The sequence below is a fragment of the Gymnoscopelus microlampas genome, assembly GCF_963454915.1.
Source record: "Gymnoscopelus microlampas genome assembly, chromosome: 4".
NCBI lineage: Eukaryota > Metazoa > Chordata > Actinopteri > Myctophiformes > Myctophidae > Gymnoscopelus > Gymnoscopelus microlampas.
The window spans coordinates 1,372,258-1,387,513 of NC_139941.1; the positions used below are offsets into that span (position 1 = coordinate 1,372,258).

Here is a 15,256-nt window from a genome sequence, read left to right on the forward strand (position 1 = left end):
TAAAATCGCCGTACTGTTCCACAAAATTCCATACCCTAGACGTACACACGCTCACTTGTGATTGGCTGGTTAGTTGCGAGGCAACCTTTCGCAGCCAACCAGAGGAGCAAACGGTGGTACCCCGTGACAACGCGGTCGGAATCAGCCAATCACAGCTGAGCGGTGCGTGCATTGTTGTGTTCCGGGTGTTGTCATCACAGCGCACGTTTGACACAACCAGAGAACGTTAAAGTAGATTTCTAAGTAACTGTACTTGTACTTTTATACAGTTAGTTGTGTTTTGTGTCCATATATCAATTTATTTAACATTTAAGCAAGTGTTAAGGAAGTGTGACTGACAGGCGACAACCACTATGATGGACGATGAGCCGGAGAGAGCCAAGCGGTGGGAGGGAGGATATGAGAGAACCTGGTGAGATGATTACCATCACTGATCAACTATAATATTATTAATATTATTATTATTATTATTATTATTAATATGAGAGAACCTGGTGAGATGTTTAACATCACTGATCAACTATAATATTATTATTATTATTATTATTAATATGAGAGAACCTGGTGAGATGTTTAACATCACTGATCAACTATAATATTATTATTATTATTATTATTATTATTATTATTAGCATTATTTGTTTATTTGTTTTACTTTACTGGAGTATTTCACATTTTCTGTACTATTACTTCTACTCCACTACATCTCAGAGGCAAATTACAATTATTTGAAAACTTTAGTTACTACTAAAGTACTAACTTTATAGATTTAGATTTATTATTACAAAACATACATTAACCACTTCAGCCCTATATACATTTTGGCCATTTGAAAATAGCTGATCTACAAGCTCACAATGTGTCGCATTGTGAGCTTGTAGATCTGCAAATTTCAAAAGTTTTTTTTTCCTACATTTTGAACTTCTGAAATGGGACATTCTGCACAATGACTACTTTTACTTTTGGTACTTTAAGTACATTTTGATACCAATACTTTTGTACTTTTACTCAAGTACATTTTGAATTCCGGACTTTTACCTGTAACAGAGTGTTTTTATATGGTGGTATTGCAACTGAATTCCTTTGCAACAAGCAACTCAAGTTGTCGGAACAATTCTCAGAGTAACAATTAAGGTTCGCGAATGCATTGGTGTTCAACAGGGGTCCGGGACCTCTAGGGGTATCTCTGAGTTACTGCAGGGGGTCGGCAAATGTTTGTGTGATATGAACCTTTTTAAGAAAAAACATTTTTACACTAGCATCTCTATTCTGGGGGGAACATTCGTCGAAGATAGCAGATCTACAAGCTCACAACGTGTTGCGAGAACTTGCAACACATTGTTATCTTGTAGAACGGCAATATTTGGGAGAAGAGAAAAACATGAATGTATACACTGATGACAGTTCTGTCAAACAAGTCTATGAAGCTATCTATTGAAAGTCTAATCTGCAACACCATTTTATACAATACGTAGTGGGGGTCCCTGCTTCATTTCTCTCTCAGCTAAGGGGTCCTTGGCCTGGAAAACATTGAACACCCCCGGTTCTAATGATCTCTAACTGTGTGTGTGTGTGTGTGTGTGTGTGTGTGTGTGTGTGTGTGTGTGTGTGTGTGTGTGGTCCATAGGGAAGTCCTCAAGGAGGATGAGTCTGGGTCACTCAGAGCCACTGTGGAGGAAATCCTCTTCCAGTCCAAACGGAAAAGGTGTGTGTGTGTGTGCGTTATGACAAAACTAGCGACAATGTTTGGACTAGGGATGCAACTATCCATTATCTACTTAGCAATTAGTCTATTGATCACTTTTTTGATTCATCGAATACAAATTCTAATGTTTTTTTATTTATACATCAATTACTCTGATTAACTTTGTAAACCCCTATTTTTATATTTAGTTGTACTAATGGACATGTGCAAAAATAGCAGATCTACAAGCTCACTACGCATCACATTGCAATACATTTTGATCTTGTAGATCTGCTGATTTCGCTAACTTTGAATATTGAAAATCAAAAAAATAAAAAATGTTTCATTGAAACAAAAAAAATAATTGAAAAAAAAAGTACTCAGGAGCCGAGATACAGAATTTTTAAGTTTTAAGTTAACAAGGAAGTGGATGGGAGTCTAGATCTTCGAAAAATCATATCTCCTTGGTCTTTGGGTCATTTTTTTTTTAAGTCGTTTTAGTCGTTCTAGGCAGGCATGGCTTATGGGACAGAAGTCATTTTAGTCGTTCTAGGCAGGGAATGAGTTACATTGATTTGTGTGATGAACTGTTGCAACCCTAGTTAAGACAATTTAAATTTGGATCCTGAATCGCCATTTGTAATGGGCACCACTGTAACACACATTCAACTCAAAGTGGCACTATGTCACTTTTTTGAATGAATGAAATGTAATGTTGTCCAATCTGTATGGTTAGAGTATGTTAATACACTATAACTTCAGCTAGACACAGGATTTATCCCCTGAGCAAGCAGGCAGGCCATTAGCTCAATGGTAAAAAAAAAGTCAGCAATTGCACAGGAAACCGGCTTCAAATCCGGGATGGAAGAGGAGAGTTACATAGTGCAGTTTTAGTGTAAATGACAACCCATATTCAACAACTGTTTAATAAGTGTAACACATCGACACAGTGCAACAAAAGCACAATGGTAGCTAAACGGCACAGTAATTGACGGATTATACAGAGAGAGACATCTCCAGATGAGAGACGTTTTTAGCATAAAATGTTCTTCTTTTGATTTACAAACCACTTATTCCTGCTTTCTTTTCAGAGTGCTGGAGAGCCATGGACAGGTTCGGCTGGGGATGGTGAGTGTCTTTGAGTTGAGCATTATATATTTGAATTTGCCATGTTAACAAAATGCAAATATATATGATGTACACATGTTTGCTTTAAAGCCATAGTTCACCCCCAAAATTACCTTTTTTCTATCGATTAGTCACTCCATGGAGGCTTGAATTCATGGATATTTTTGGTTTTGTTCGCATTCCTAAGCCAATACTTTGACCGGCAGCGATTCCGGTAGGAGACACAAAGAGTCTCCTTTGTGTCTCCTACCGGAACCGGATCCACTGGTTAATTTCTTGGGTGAACTATCCCTTTAAAAATATATCTATATTCAAAGATTTGCACAAATTGTCATGACTTTTGAATAGCCAAAGTATAAAATATGGTTATGCATGTATACAGTATATGTGCAGTAATAAACCTGTGTAAGATGTTTCTATAATGCATCACTGTCGGTGGAGTTCTGTGACAATGACCGTTGGTGTTGTGAGCTGCTTTCCATTAAACGTGTGAATGTTAACGCTATCTATTTTGATGTTGGTCATTTGTAAGCGTGACTATCATCATTTTGCTGGTATTAGAATGTACCGTTATACAAACACTTTCTATCTATCTATTTATAGATCGAAATCCTAGTTATGTTTTAGTTAGTCTGGGAGGCATTGCGTCGGAGCTTGGACAGCAGGGGCGCGGCCACTGCGTTGTGATTCAAATCAACAGCCAATGATTTGATTTGCCTGGCCTACTTGTTGTTAACTAGTTGTTGGAACTACTGTTGTATTGTTGTATTGGATCTATTAGCTCGTGCTCATTTGATTTGGCTATTTTATCTCATGTGTTTATGAAAGTAGATAGCTGATATATTGCACTTTTACCTTAGCGCTAGGTATACTCTTGGTTGCTTGTTTTTACAGGAAATGCACTTAAGACCTCTGGTGATTAGTAGTTTCGTTCCCTACCTATGTTGAATGCACTTATTGTAAGTCGCTTTGGATAAAAGCGTCTGCTAAATGACTGTAATGTAATGTAATGTAATGAAGAAAGGGGGGCGGGATCCACATGCAGTGGGTGTTGCATCTAAATAGGATCGACGGGAAGCAATTTCCCCTTGAGAAATTGCGGCCGCCATTGTTGTGTACTGCTGTTTGCCTCTCGTCGGACTTTTTAGACGAGTTGCACAGCTCTCAGACCGGTAAGAGGCGTGTCCGCTCAGATTCTGAGCGTAAGTTACATCCCGCCCACAAATACCAGGGCTCTGGCCCAGAAGTTCCTCGCCGAGAGCTGGCGAAAACTTCTGGGAACTCAGATTATGTTTTAGTTAACAGTTTTTTGAAAAAAACGTATGTTGCTATATTAGTGGTGCTCCAACCTTTCCATGTCAAGGACCCCCAAAATGATTTGTATTTGGCCACGGACCCCCATCTCAAAATATGTTGTTCCAGGGACCCCCAGAAGCTCAGATCGGAGTTAAAAATGCTTTAAAACATGCATATATATTCAAAGATTTACACAAAGGATCTTTCAAAAATAGCAGATCTACAAGCTCCTAGCGCGGCACTCGGTGCCGCGCTAGGAGCTTGTAGATCTGCTATTTTTGAATGGCCAAAGACATCTAAAATGACACAAATGCGTTCGCGGGTCTTAAAGGGTTAAAGATGACAAACGGTGCGTTTGTGTTGCAGATGCGTCACCTTTATGTGGTGATCGACTCTTCAAGAAGCATGGAGGACCAGGACTTAAGACCAAACCGCCTCAAAGCCACCCTCAAGGTAAGGATGGATCTGTGTGTAGCAGAGAGCCATGCCTAGGGCTGATTTAATTGTGTTTTTTTTGCATTGAACATAAAACAAACAAACAAACAAAATAACGTTTAGGCTTTGTAAACAAACATTGCAGATATGACACATCACTTAAATATACAAAAAAATGACTGACAATGTACCAATAATCAAAATAAATAATGTATTAGCAGGCCATGCATTTAATAATTGTATACTTTGAAAAGAACAAGAATAGGACCTGCACACACATGCTCCAGTACAATTTATTCGATAATGTTTCGAGTCTGGGCTAATCGCGACGAAAAGCCCAGGCTCGAAAACGTCATAGAAAAATGAACAGGTTATGTAATGCAGTGGTTCTCAACCTGTGGGTCGGGACCCCCAAGGGGGTCCCCACATGATTTTGGGGGGGTCCCCAGATGATAGTAAAGTGACAATTTAAGGACTTTTAAGACAACAAAAAAAGAACAGAAAAAAGTATTTAAAGTATATATATATATATATATATATATATATATATATATATATATATATATATATATATATATATATATATATATAAGAAAGAGACAAAAAAAAGTATAATAGTGAAAATGGCTGATCTACAAGCTCACAACGCCTCGCAACGTGAGGCGTTATGAGCTTGTAGATCTGCCATTTTCACAATATTTATCTGTAGAAGGGAGTCAAACAAAATGGGGGGTCCCCAGTTCAAATATGATTATTTTGGGGGGTCACGGCCTGAAAAGGTTGAGAACCACTGATGTAATGGGTATGCCACCTTCTGGAAACCTGGGACTACACTAAACTAAGTACATTTTAGAGATGGGAAGATATGACATTTTCATGTCACGATTATTGTGACCAAAATGATTGCGATTTACGATATCACGATAATGTAAATATGCTTAAAAATCTTAAAATGCCACTTTTGTTAACCACTTGAACCCCAGCACCATAGTCTGGGGTGGAACATTTGGCAAAAATAGCAGATCTACAACTGAGCTTGTAGATCGGCTATTTTTGGCAAAGGCATTTAGAGAGTGAAAAAAATACTTTATTAAGTATGTGCGGTTTTCGGCGACCATGCAGTCTTATGCAGAGGTTAAAATATAAATAGCATTTAGATAGCATGTTATTTAGACAGATGCTAGGTTCATTTGTTGACCCAGCATCCTATAGTTTGTATAGTTTCAGATGGAACCAAATGGACCCGTAGGGGTCCATTTGGTTCCATTTGTACACTCTCAGAGTTGGGGGTCCTTGCAATTAAAAGGTTTGAGAACCACTGTGCTACACTAAATGGAACAGAGCCTTCATTAGTATCATTGGTGACACCTGTGAAGGAAGTAAGAAGAGGCCCAATTTCCTTCCAATATGGCTGCTGTGCATAGAGCCTATTTCAGACTGAAGCTCCACGCAGCTTCAGTCTGATAATCAGGCTAGGGTAGAAGCTCTTCCTAAGCGTTGAGCCTCAAACTCTTACCAGTCCACAAACACGCCGTTTCCAAGGTGTTGCCTTTCTACATCTCTGCATATCTGTCTGTGTGTCTTTATCTCCATATGCCTAAATATGGATGACTGATGTCATAGTACTGGTGTCATAGTACTGACAAAACACATGTTATTATTAGCACATTCCAGATTATAGATTTAGCTAAAATGGTCATTCACTTTGAGCAACGTCATTAGCTATTCCATAATAATGATGTCATCAAGGAATGACATCACGCCATCGTCATTACATTCAACATAATTGTCCTTTTAAATGTTTTATTGTATTTTCCAACACAACACCATTCAGCACTGTTAGCAACAAATTGCCCTGGCTTTTAACAACCTTCTGTGAATTAGTTTGCACTGATTCACAGTGTTGCTGGTGTGTGAAATGTTTCACTGGACGATACATCTGAAAGGAGGACCTAGGCTTTCCTCGCCGGCTGCTGTGGTAGTCGGACACAAGCTGTACTCTTTTGGAGGTTACGGTATCAAGAACAACAGTGATTATATTGATGTCCACGTCTTCAACACACTGTCTTTACGCTGGAGGAAATTGACCCCAGTTAAAACTGGAGGAGGAGAACATCACCTTGAGGTTCCCTGCGTGCGTGTGGGCCACACAGCTGTTCTGGTAGAAGATATTGTCTACCTCTGGGGGGGACATCCTTACTGTAACGTGCTTTATTCATTTGATGTTGACAACCACAGATGGTCCAAGCCCAATATTTCTGGTACCGTTCCAGAGGGGAGGAGATACCACTCAGCCTGTGTCTTGAGGAAGGTCATGTATATCTATGGAGGATTCACCCAGCTGACTGGACATCATAATGACCTCTACAAGTTGGACACCACTATAATGGTCTGGTCTTTAATTAACCCCGGAACTCCACCACCTGTTTCAGCAGGTCACTCTGCCACCATCATCGGGACAAAGATGTTTGTATTTGGGGGCTGTGGAAGGAACCAGTTGGACGTCTTCAACAACATCAGTGTGTTTGACACAGAGACCAACTGCTGGCTGAGCACACCTTCTGCACAGCTTCTTCCAGAAAGACGCTGTTGTCATTCAGCCTTTGCCTACAATGGAGAGCTGTACATATTTGGTGGCAACAACTTGAACCAGCACTTCAGTGATCTGTGGAAATTCAGCCCACAGACCTTCTCATGGAAGAAGGTTGAGCCCAAAGGGGAAAATGCCCTGTGTGGGATGTATTGGATGAGTTGTTGCATGGTGGGAGAACGTATCATCCTCTTTGGAAGAGACAACACACCTGATGACCTGTATATCTTAGATTTAAATCCTAATCTGAAGATGTTATGCAAGCTAGCAGTTATTCAGTACGGTGTGGAGCAGTCTGAACTCCCACATGACATCAGGTGGGAACTGGCAGCCATGACTACCAATAATAACTGAAAACAACATAGCCCTATAAAAAGAGAAATAAACTGTGATCCCAATGGCAACGGGGTCGAAGCATATCAGAGAAAGATGATGAAGAGGAAGCTGATGGCCCTCAGGAGAAAATGTGGATGAAGAGGAAACATAAAAACAGAATGTGGTTCACAGTGACATGTGTAGACCAAGGACCTGTAGAGATTATATCCAGAGCTAAGTGGCTGATGGGGGAAGACGGATTCTCTGCTGGAACTGTTACCTCCACGACCCTCTGGATAAGTGGATGATGGAAGGATAAGTAATAACGTTACTGGATGGATAAGTAATAATAATAACGTTTTTGGAAATACACCCCTCTCCTGCCAAAAAACGTTTTAAATTTAAAAAAAAAATCTTACTACTATATCTTTTCTCTCATTATTCACAAAGAACCAGGAGATAACGCGATCCAAAGATTTGCTGCTCCATTCACTTCAATGTTAAAAAATAAACAGAGAAAAAAAAAACTATTTTCTTTTTTTTTTTACCATGTATTTTTGAGTGAAACATGCTATTTTCAAACATCAAACAACACATGTCAACAAGGTCACAATGACCTCATTGATATTTGTGAAACCACACCTGAAAACCTTCAGTGATTAACAACCATCATGTGATCAATCATACTGGAGATAAATATTCTGTGACTACTTGAAAAGGTAAAAGAATCGTTAAAAAAGCTGCCAGAGGCTGCAGCCTGTTTTTGAAAACCCCTGGCAGTGAATGTGTTAAAGTACCAAAAGTAGAAAGTACTGATTATGCAGAATGTCCCGTTTCACAAGTTATCATATGTCTAAAATGTTTAAAAAAATCTTTTGAAAATAGCAGATCTACAAGGTCTTGTAGAACTTGTAGATCGGCTATTTTCAAATAGCCAAAGTTTAAATAGGGCTGAAGTGGTTAACGTATGTTTTGTAATTATAATCAAAATCTACGAAGAAACTAGTAACTAAAGTTTCTAGTTTAGTCCAGTAAAGTAAAAGTAAAAGTACCTCAACATTGTAGTTAAGTACAGTACTTGAGTAAATGTACTTAGTGACTTTACACCACTGGCGTTGCATATAAATAGAACAATCACAAACATAGATTTCATGATGAAAAGTGTTTACCATCGAGGAAATGGACTAATGTAAAACATTATGTACTGTATATTTGGTTGCTTGTGTGATATCATATTGCTGCGGTTGCTTTCCTTAAGCTTACTGAAAGCCTGCTCTGGTAACAACAGCCTGTGTTATGTTGGAACTCTCTTCTTTAATGAGCTCCAGTTGTGAAAACCTTTTTGTTCTTGTTCTCATGTTTCTCCTCCAGCTGATGGAGTTCTTTGTGGAGGAGTATTTTGACCAGAACCCCATCAGTCAGGTATGCTCAAAGTTGCCACAACATTGCTTTTTGCCGTTTTTACATTAATTAGATTGTTTGATTGCATTTCTGAACCCGGCGTCCCTCTTTTGGGCATGTCATCATGAGCCAAAAAGTGTCTAATAAAAACACTTTTCAGAAATGGCAAAAATAGTCGATCTACAAGCTCACAGCGATGCGACGCGGGCTTGCAGGTCGACTATAAGTTTAAAATGGGGGCTTAAAGGACAACTTCGTTTTTTTTACAACCAAGGTTTATGTTTTAGCTTGTAATTAAAGTGAATAAAATATGAGTGTTAATTTTTTTTACTATCTTTCTATAGTTTTAGCAATTTTCGCGATCTTTTTTACAGAGGGCGGGGGCATTCGGGCAGGTGGCTAAATGTCTTTTTTTTTTACATAATAACCCGGCAATTTCTTTATTATTATTTATAGTAGCTCGTCTAGCCCCCAATAATTCACATCTGGCCATCAAAGACCACAGGACCTTTTTTATTGTGTAACAAAAAGACATATTTAGCCACCTGCCCGAATGCCCCCGCCCACTGTAAAAAAAGATTGTGAAAATTGCTAAAACTATAGAAAGCAGTAAATGATTTTTTTTAACACTCATCTTTTATTTACTTTAATTACAAGCTAAAACATAAACCTTGTTTGTAAAAAAACAAAGTTGTCCTTTAAGTGGTTTAATCACGAAATATTTAGTGATAATCAGCAGAAATGTTTTCTGATGCGTTGTGTAATGTTTGTTATGTTTTCCAGGTGGGACTTATCACCACAAAGAACAAACGGGCAGAGAAGCTGACAGAGCTAGCAGGTGAGCATCACGCCATATATCACCATCATAAATCTGATGTTTTATCAGCATAACTTGCATAAGTAATAAGTACATGAATTATATAAAGTCAAGATTTACATAATGGGAATTAAATGGCGGTACTGTATTAGCCCCAGTGAACACATTTATATAACAGCAAACCTATCGTTAATAACACAGTAACCGCTATAACTTATTCTCTGCTGGAGTCTGGCCTCAATGCTTTATACAGCACCATTATTATGGTGTTAGATCGCCATCTAGAGGCTGAACATATTAATGTCCATAGCACCTCATGAATGGAAAGTTGGAGCCCGACCCATATATTGGTTTGGCCGATATATCGCCCATTAAGTGGCTTACTTGAGTATCGGCAATTAGGCAGCCAATGTAACTTCGATGATTTGTAACTTTTGAAATAGATTTTTTTTAAATAGCAGATCTACAAGCTAACACTGTGTCGCTTTGTGAGCTTTTAGGTCTGCTATATATTTTTTTAATGTTTGAATGAGGCTTAAGTGGTTAAACAAAGTTTCATGTATGTGTATATTATATTTACTTGTTTGCTAGTTCATTGTATATATATTTTTATTGACTAAATAGCGGTCATAGCATCAGTATTTGGTGGTGTATAAAAATCTGTTGTAATAGAAATGTAGTCAACATACAGCGCTTACTATTAATCATCGTTTTTAGGCTCAGGTCACCCCTGTAAATAACCTTTTCATCCACGTCACCCCTGAATTACACTGTTACATTACAGTCATATCACGGTACGTAAATATGTAAATGTTTCCCCTAAGATACAGTACACTATGTCTCGAGGAAAACTTGAGAGAATATCCAATTTACTGTCAAAGGACAGGCTGAAGATAACTTTATACTTTAGACCTTTAACCACTTGAACCCCAGCATCACGATTGTGGGGGAACATTCGTTGTAAGCTTGTAGATCGGCTATTTTTGGCAAATACATTTGGTGTAGATCAAACAAGAATGCACCAAGTACAGTGATCCTCAGGTATAGAGGGTCTAAGTGATTAAACTGAGGTGATATTGATGAATTCCAAATATTATCAAAGTATCCTGCGGCACCCCTGGACCTGCGCCACGGCACCCTAGGGTGTCACGGCACCCACTTTGAGAAAGCCTGAAATAGAAGGATCAACTGGCTCGTATAACGGTAGCTGCAATAAAATGCATAAACAGCTCAGAACGAGGCCAATCAGGTACACAATAACTAAAGTACCGGAATATAGGCTTTACTATGATTCATATATTCTCTAGTAATTCTGATGGCACAGTAAGTATTATTATAAAACAAAACTATAGCATAACTAACTAATGTACACATGCGCTCTAGCCTCTAATGATATAATTACAATAATTGTGTCTTGTGTCTCCTCCATTTAGTCGTTGTTGTTGTATTTGTCAAGTACATTTGCACAGACCAGTACCTGCATTTTGTCCTATCCATTTACCCATGCTTACTATTGGGACCAGTGGCTGCCATTAACCCATTGAGACCTGAAGCCGATTCTACATGTCTCCTAAATCTCAACACTTTTCCGAAAAACGTATGTTTCTATGTCAGTGGTGCTCAATCTTTTTCATGTCAAGGACCCCCAAAATTATACATATTTGGCCGCGGACCCACATTATTAATTTTGTTCCAGGAACCCCCCAGTAGCAAAGATTTGAGTTAACCCATTGAGACCTGAAGCCGATTGTACATGTCTCCTAAATCTCAACAGTATTCTGAAAAACGTATGTTTCTATATCGGTGCTGCTCAAACTTTTTCATTTCAGGGACCCCCAAAATTATATGTATTTGGCCGCGGACCTCCATCAGAATATTTTGTTCCAGGGACCCCCCAGAAGCAAAGATTTGAGTTAAAAACATTCGCTTTAACAATATATATATATTCAAAGATTTTTTCAAAAATAGCAGATCTACAAGCTCGTAGCTATGAGCTTGTATATCTGCTATTTTTGAATAGCCCAAAGTGTAAAATAATGCTTTTTAGCTCAAATCTAAAAATGACACAGTTCCAGGTCTTAATTGGTTAAAAATGTTCGCTTTAAAAATATATATATTTCAAAGATTTGCACACATTTTCACGATTTTTGAATAGCCCAAAGTGTAAAATAATGCTTTCTAAGCTCAAATCTAAAAATGACACAGTTCCAGGTCTTAATGGGTTAATAGACCCCTTATCAGACAACGTCACACTGATAAGAACCAGTATGCGCGCGCAGGCCGGCACCAAAAGAACCCGACCGCTCATTAGATGCAATGCAGAAGTGGCACACAGCACTCACGTTTAAAAATACATTCCATCTAACTTTCAGATGCTGTTTTCCTCCCAGTGTGGAGGAAGAAGGCTTAGGATGTTTAATGTGATCTCCCCCTCTTGAACTGAATAATCCTTGTTTTTTGTTGCGTGTTAATAATAATAGCGATTCTCAAAGCAGTTATCCTCCAAACCCCAGCTCCAGTCGCTGTCATTAAAGGGATAGTTTACCCAAAAAAATACGTATCTACTATCGATTACCCACCCCATGGAGACATGAATTCATGGATATATATTTTTTGTCACATTCCTAAGGCAATACTTTTCATGACGAGCAGTGGGTTCCGGTAGGAGACACAAAGGAGACTTTTTGTCTCAGCGCTCCTCATGATCACGGCATGATTTCAATTAGCTTAATTCAAGCCTAATTTATGTCCGTGCAGAGAACAGCAGAGAATAGCAGACCTCCAAGCTCACAACGGTCGCTTCCGCGACACTTTGTGAGCTTGTATTTCAGTTATTCTCGGTGACGAAGTACATATGTCTCGCTAGGGAGCGCCTCACCAGCCTACACACAAGAGGGCGTTGAATGAAATTAAACCAACGCTCCCCAAAACAACGGGTTTGGGGATCTGTTAGGAATTGATTACATGAAACCGGCACCTGCGCGTGCAGTCTCAATGTGTATAAACCAATAATTCTAATCTATACAGCGCCTTGGGAGCAGTTAGGGATTAAGGCTCCTATTCAGCGTGCACTTTGAGCAAACCGCTAGTTTCGGAGTGCGCACTAGGCAAGAGGCGTTGCCCCGCAAAATTTGGTATTCTGTGGTACTCCCCCGCCCCGCAAAACACCTGCGCTCCCCGTTACATTATGCATAGGTGTGGTTTGGGCGTTACAATGATAAAACCAATCACCGTGCCAGAAGCCATTGCCTTTAAGAGAAGACTGCGCTAGCCGTCATCCGCCGTCATCCCCGATCCAATATATGCTCTAGCCTATTTCCCCGTCTGCACTGTTGCCTGGTCTGATTATTATAAGCCACATTGGGCTTGTTTTCCTTCTTTTTTCTTTTATTTATCCAAATACATTTTTATATTAATGTGTAGCCTATTGTGTTAACAATAAGCGTGTCATATTAGTCAGATCCGGAATAGTATTATGAAACTTAAAGCCATTTAAAATATTTATACTATTGGTACACACCGGCTGCTCCCAAATAATTAATTACATCATGTTGCCACAACGCTCCTACAGGCACCCATGGACCTCCAGCTGGTCGACCACAGGGCTGGGCGGTGGTACACTGACATACAGTAGCACATGGGTATAATAAATGGGACAGTTTTAGGAAAGATATGTACTCACTTTGGCTGTTATTGTTCTATTTCCACCATTCTAATGGATTCCAGGGGTGTGTAAACAGGGGTGTGAAGTTGCTCCATAGTTTCCTCTGAAGTGACGCAGTTAAAGTTAACTTATACATCCATATTGTTCCCGTTATCTTTCATCATCCACCTTTGTTCAGTATAATCCCGAACAGAGCTACACTTTAAGTTTACATCAATCATATCCTCTCAAACCCAGACACATTGCTGCGATCCGCGGTTTGGGTGGGTTCGGGTCAATCAAATATAGTTATTCATTAATATCGGATAAACCGCGGGTGAAATATTGCGGTAAATAAATTAATGACATCTAATAGCCTATATCTATCCATAAAATAGCTAAATCTCTGCGTGCTTGTGTCTGTGCAGAGTGTGTAGAGCAGTGTGCGATGCGATGACAAAATGCATTGATTTAGCCTATGGAATGTCAGTGCGTCTTTTTTCTTTTTTTTAGACCGGTGCTGCAGTGGTGGAAAAAGTACTCAAATTCTTTACTTAAGTAAAAGTACCGATACTGCAATATAGAAATACTCTGTTACAAGTAAAAGTCCAGAATTCAAAATTGACTTGAGTAAAAGTACAAAAGTATTGGCATCAAAATGTACTTAAAGTATCAAAAGTAAAAGTATTTGAAAATAGCAGATCTACAAGCTCTCAACGCGTCCACCCTTGAGAGCTTGTATATCGGCTATTTTCACAATATTTATCTGTGGAACCGAGTCAAACAAAATGGGGGGGGGGGTCCCCCGTTCAAATATGGTTATTTTGGGGGGTCGATGGCCTGAAAAGATTGAGAACCTTTAACAGTAAACATGAACGTAGCGTTTACGTGGGGAATATAATATAATATATATAATATATAATATAATATTCACCCGCAGCATGGGTTTAACGACACAGCAGCCAAAATTAAAATCACACTAGATGATCCGATCATCTTATAAAAAATGTAAGTGCTTAAGATTTTAGCCCAAACCCAACGGGACCCGACCCGGGCCGGGTCGACGTTTTTTTTTATCCAAATAAATTCATATATTAATTAATTTGTAGCGTATTGTGGTCCCAATAAGCAACGGCTTTCCAAGAGTATATGAAAGCCATTTAAAATAGTTATACTCTTACACAGCTGTTGCCAAATAATTAATCATCAGGGCAGAAGCGCAAAAGTAGGTCAAATCAATCAATCAGCCAGCTGTTTTCTGTCACTGCGCAGCACGCTTTAAAGTTTAAACCAACATGACATATAATGGATCTTCAGACAAATTGGATTATTTCTTCAAATGACAAGAGCAGGCAGCGGCAGTACGAGGTAACATTGGATGTCAATTCAATTCAATTCAATTTTATTATAGTGTCAAATCACAACAAGTTGTCTCAAGACACTTTACATGTAGAGAAGAGACCCACAATCCCACCCTGAGCAAGCAATTTTTGCGACAGGGCAACGAAAACTCTTTCCCATCAAACAAAGTAATCCGAACTGTTTTGTAGCCTACTGCTTATTTTGCTTGCTTGATTTTATTAAGACATGCAGACAGCAATATGGAAAAAACGAAAATATCTCAATTAAAAGTATATTTCGTATAATAACCGAATATCATTCTTAAAATGGTTATGGGGCAGTGTATATATTTATATAGCCCTATTTGCTCCAAGCTGTTTTTTAAATAAAATAGACTTTTGGAATAGGGTGGAATGACTCCTGTTCTTAACGAATTACCAAGATTTAATGCAGCAATTAAGCTTTATAGAAAAATGACTGACGGGCTGGGCTGGGTCTAATTTGTCAATTATTTGTCAAGCCGGGCTAAAATATTTAGGGGATATGAAAGCTCTAGTTAGTAGTTTGAAGTGCTCATGTGGCCTTATAGTTGCATCTTTTTGTTTT

The 15,256-nt window shown here is 38.8% G+C and overlaps 1 protein-coding gene across 2 annotated transcripts in view; it reads left to right on the forward strand.

The window, feature by feature from the left end:
* The first annotated feature begins 199 nt into the window (after positions 1–199).
* Positions 200–15,256, forward strand: part of gtf2h2 (general transcription factor IIH, polypeptide 2) — a 29,384-nt gene continuing 14,327 nt past the window's right edge. Inside the window, exons 1-6 of one of the 2 annotated variants that reach the window (XM_084055977.1) lie at positions 200–412; positions 1,628–1,705; positions 2,776–2,812; positions 4,475–4,561; positions 8,820–8,870; positions 9,633–9,687. In XM_084055977.1, coding sequence (XP_083912103.1) covers positions 354–412; positions 1,628–1,705; positions 2,776–2,812; positions 4,475–4,561; positions 8,820–8,870; positions 9,633–9,687 — 367 coding nt within the window. In that variant the 5' untranslated portion in view covers positions 200–353. Of the gene's footprint in view, positions 413–559; positions 565–1,627; positions 1,706–2,775; positions 2,813–4,474; positions 4,562–8,819; positions 8,871–9,632; positions 9,688–15,256 lie in introns of those variants that run through there. The other variant, XM_084055978.1, reaches the window with a different exon arrangement.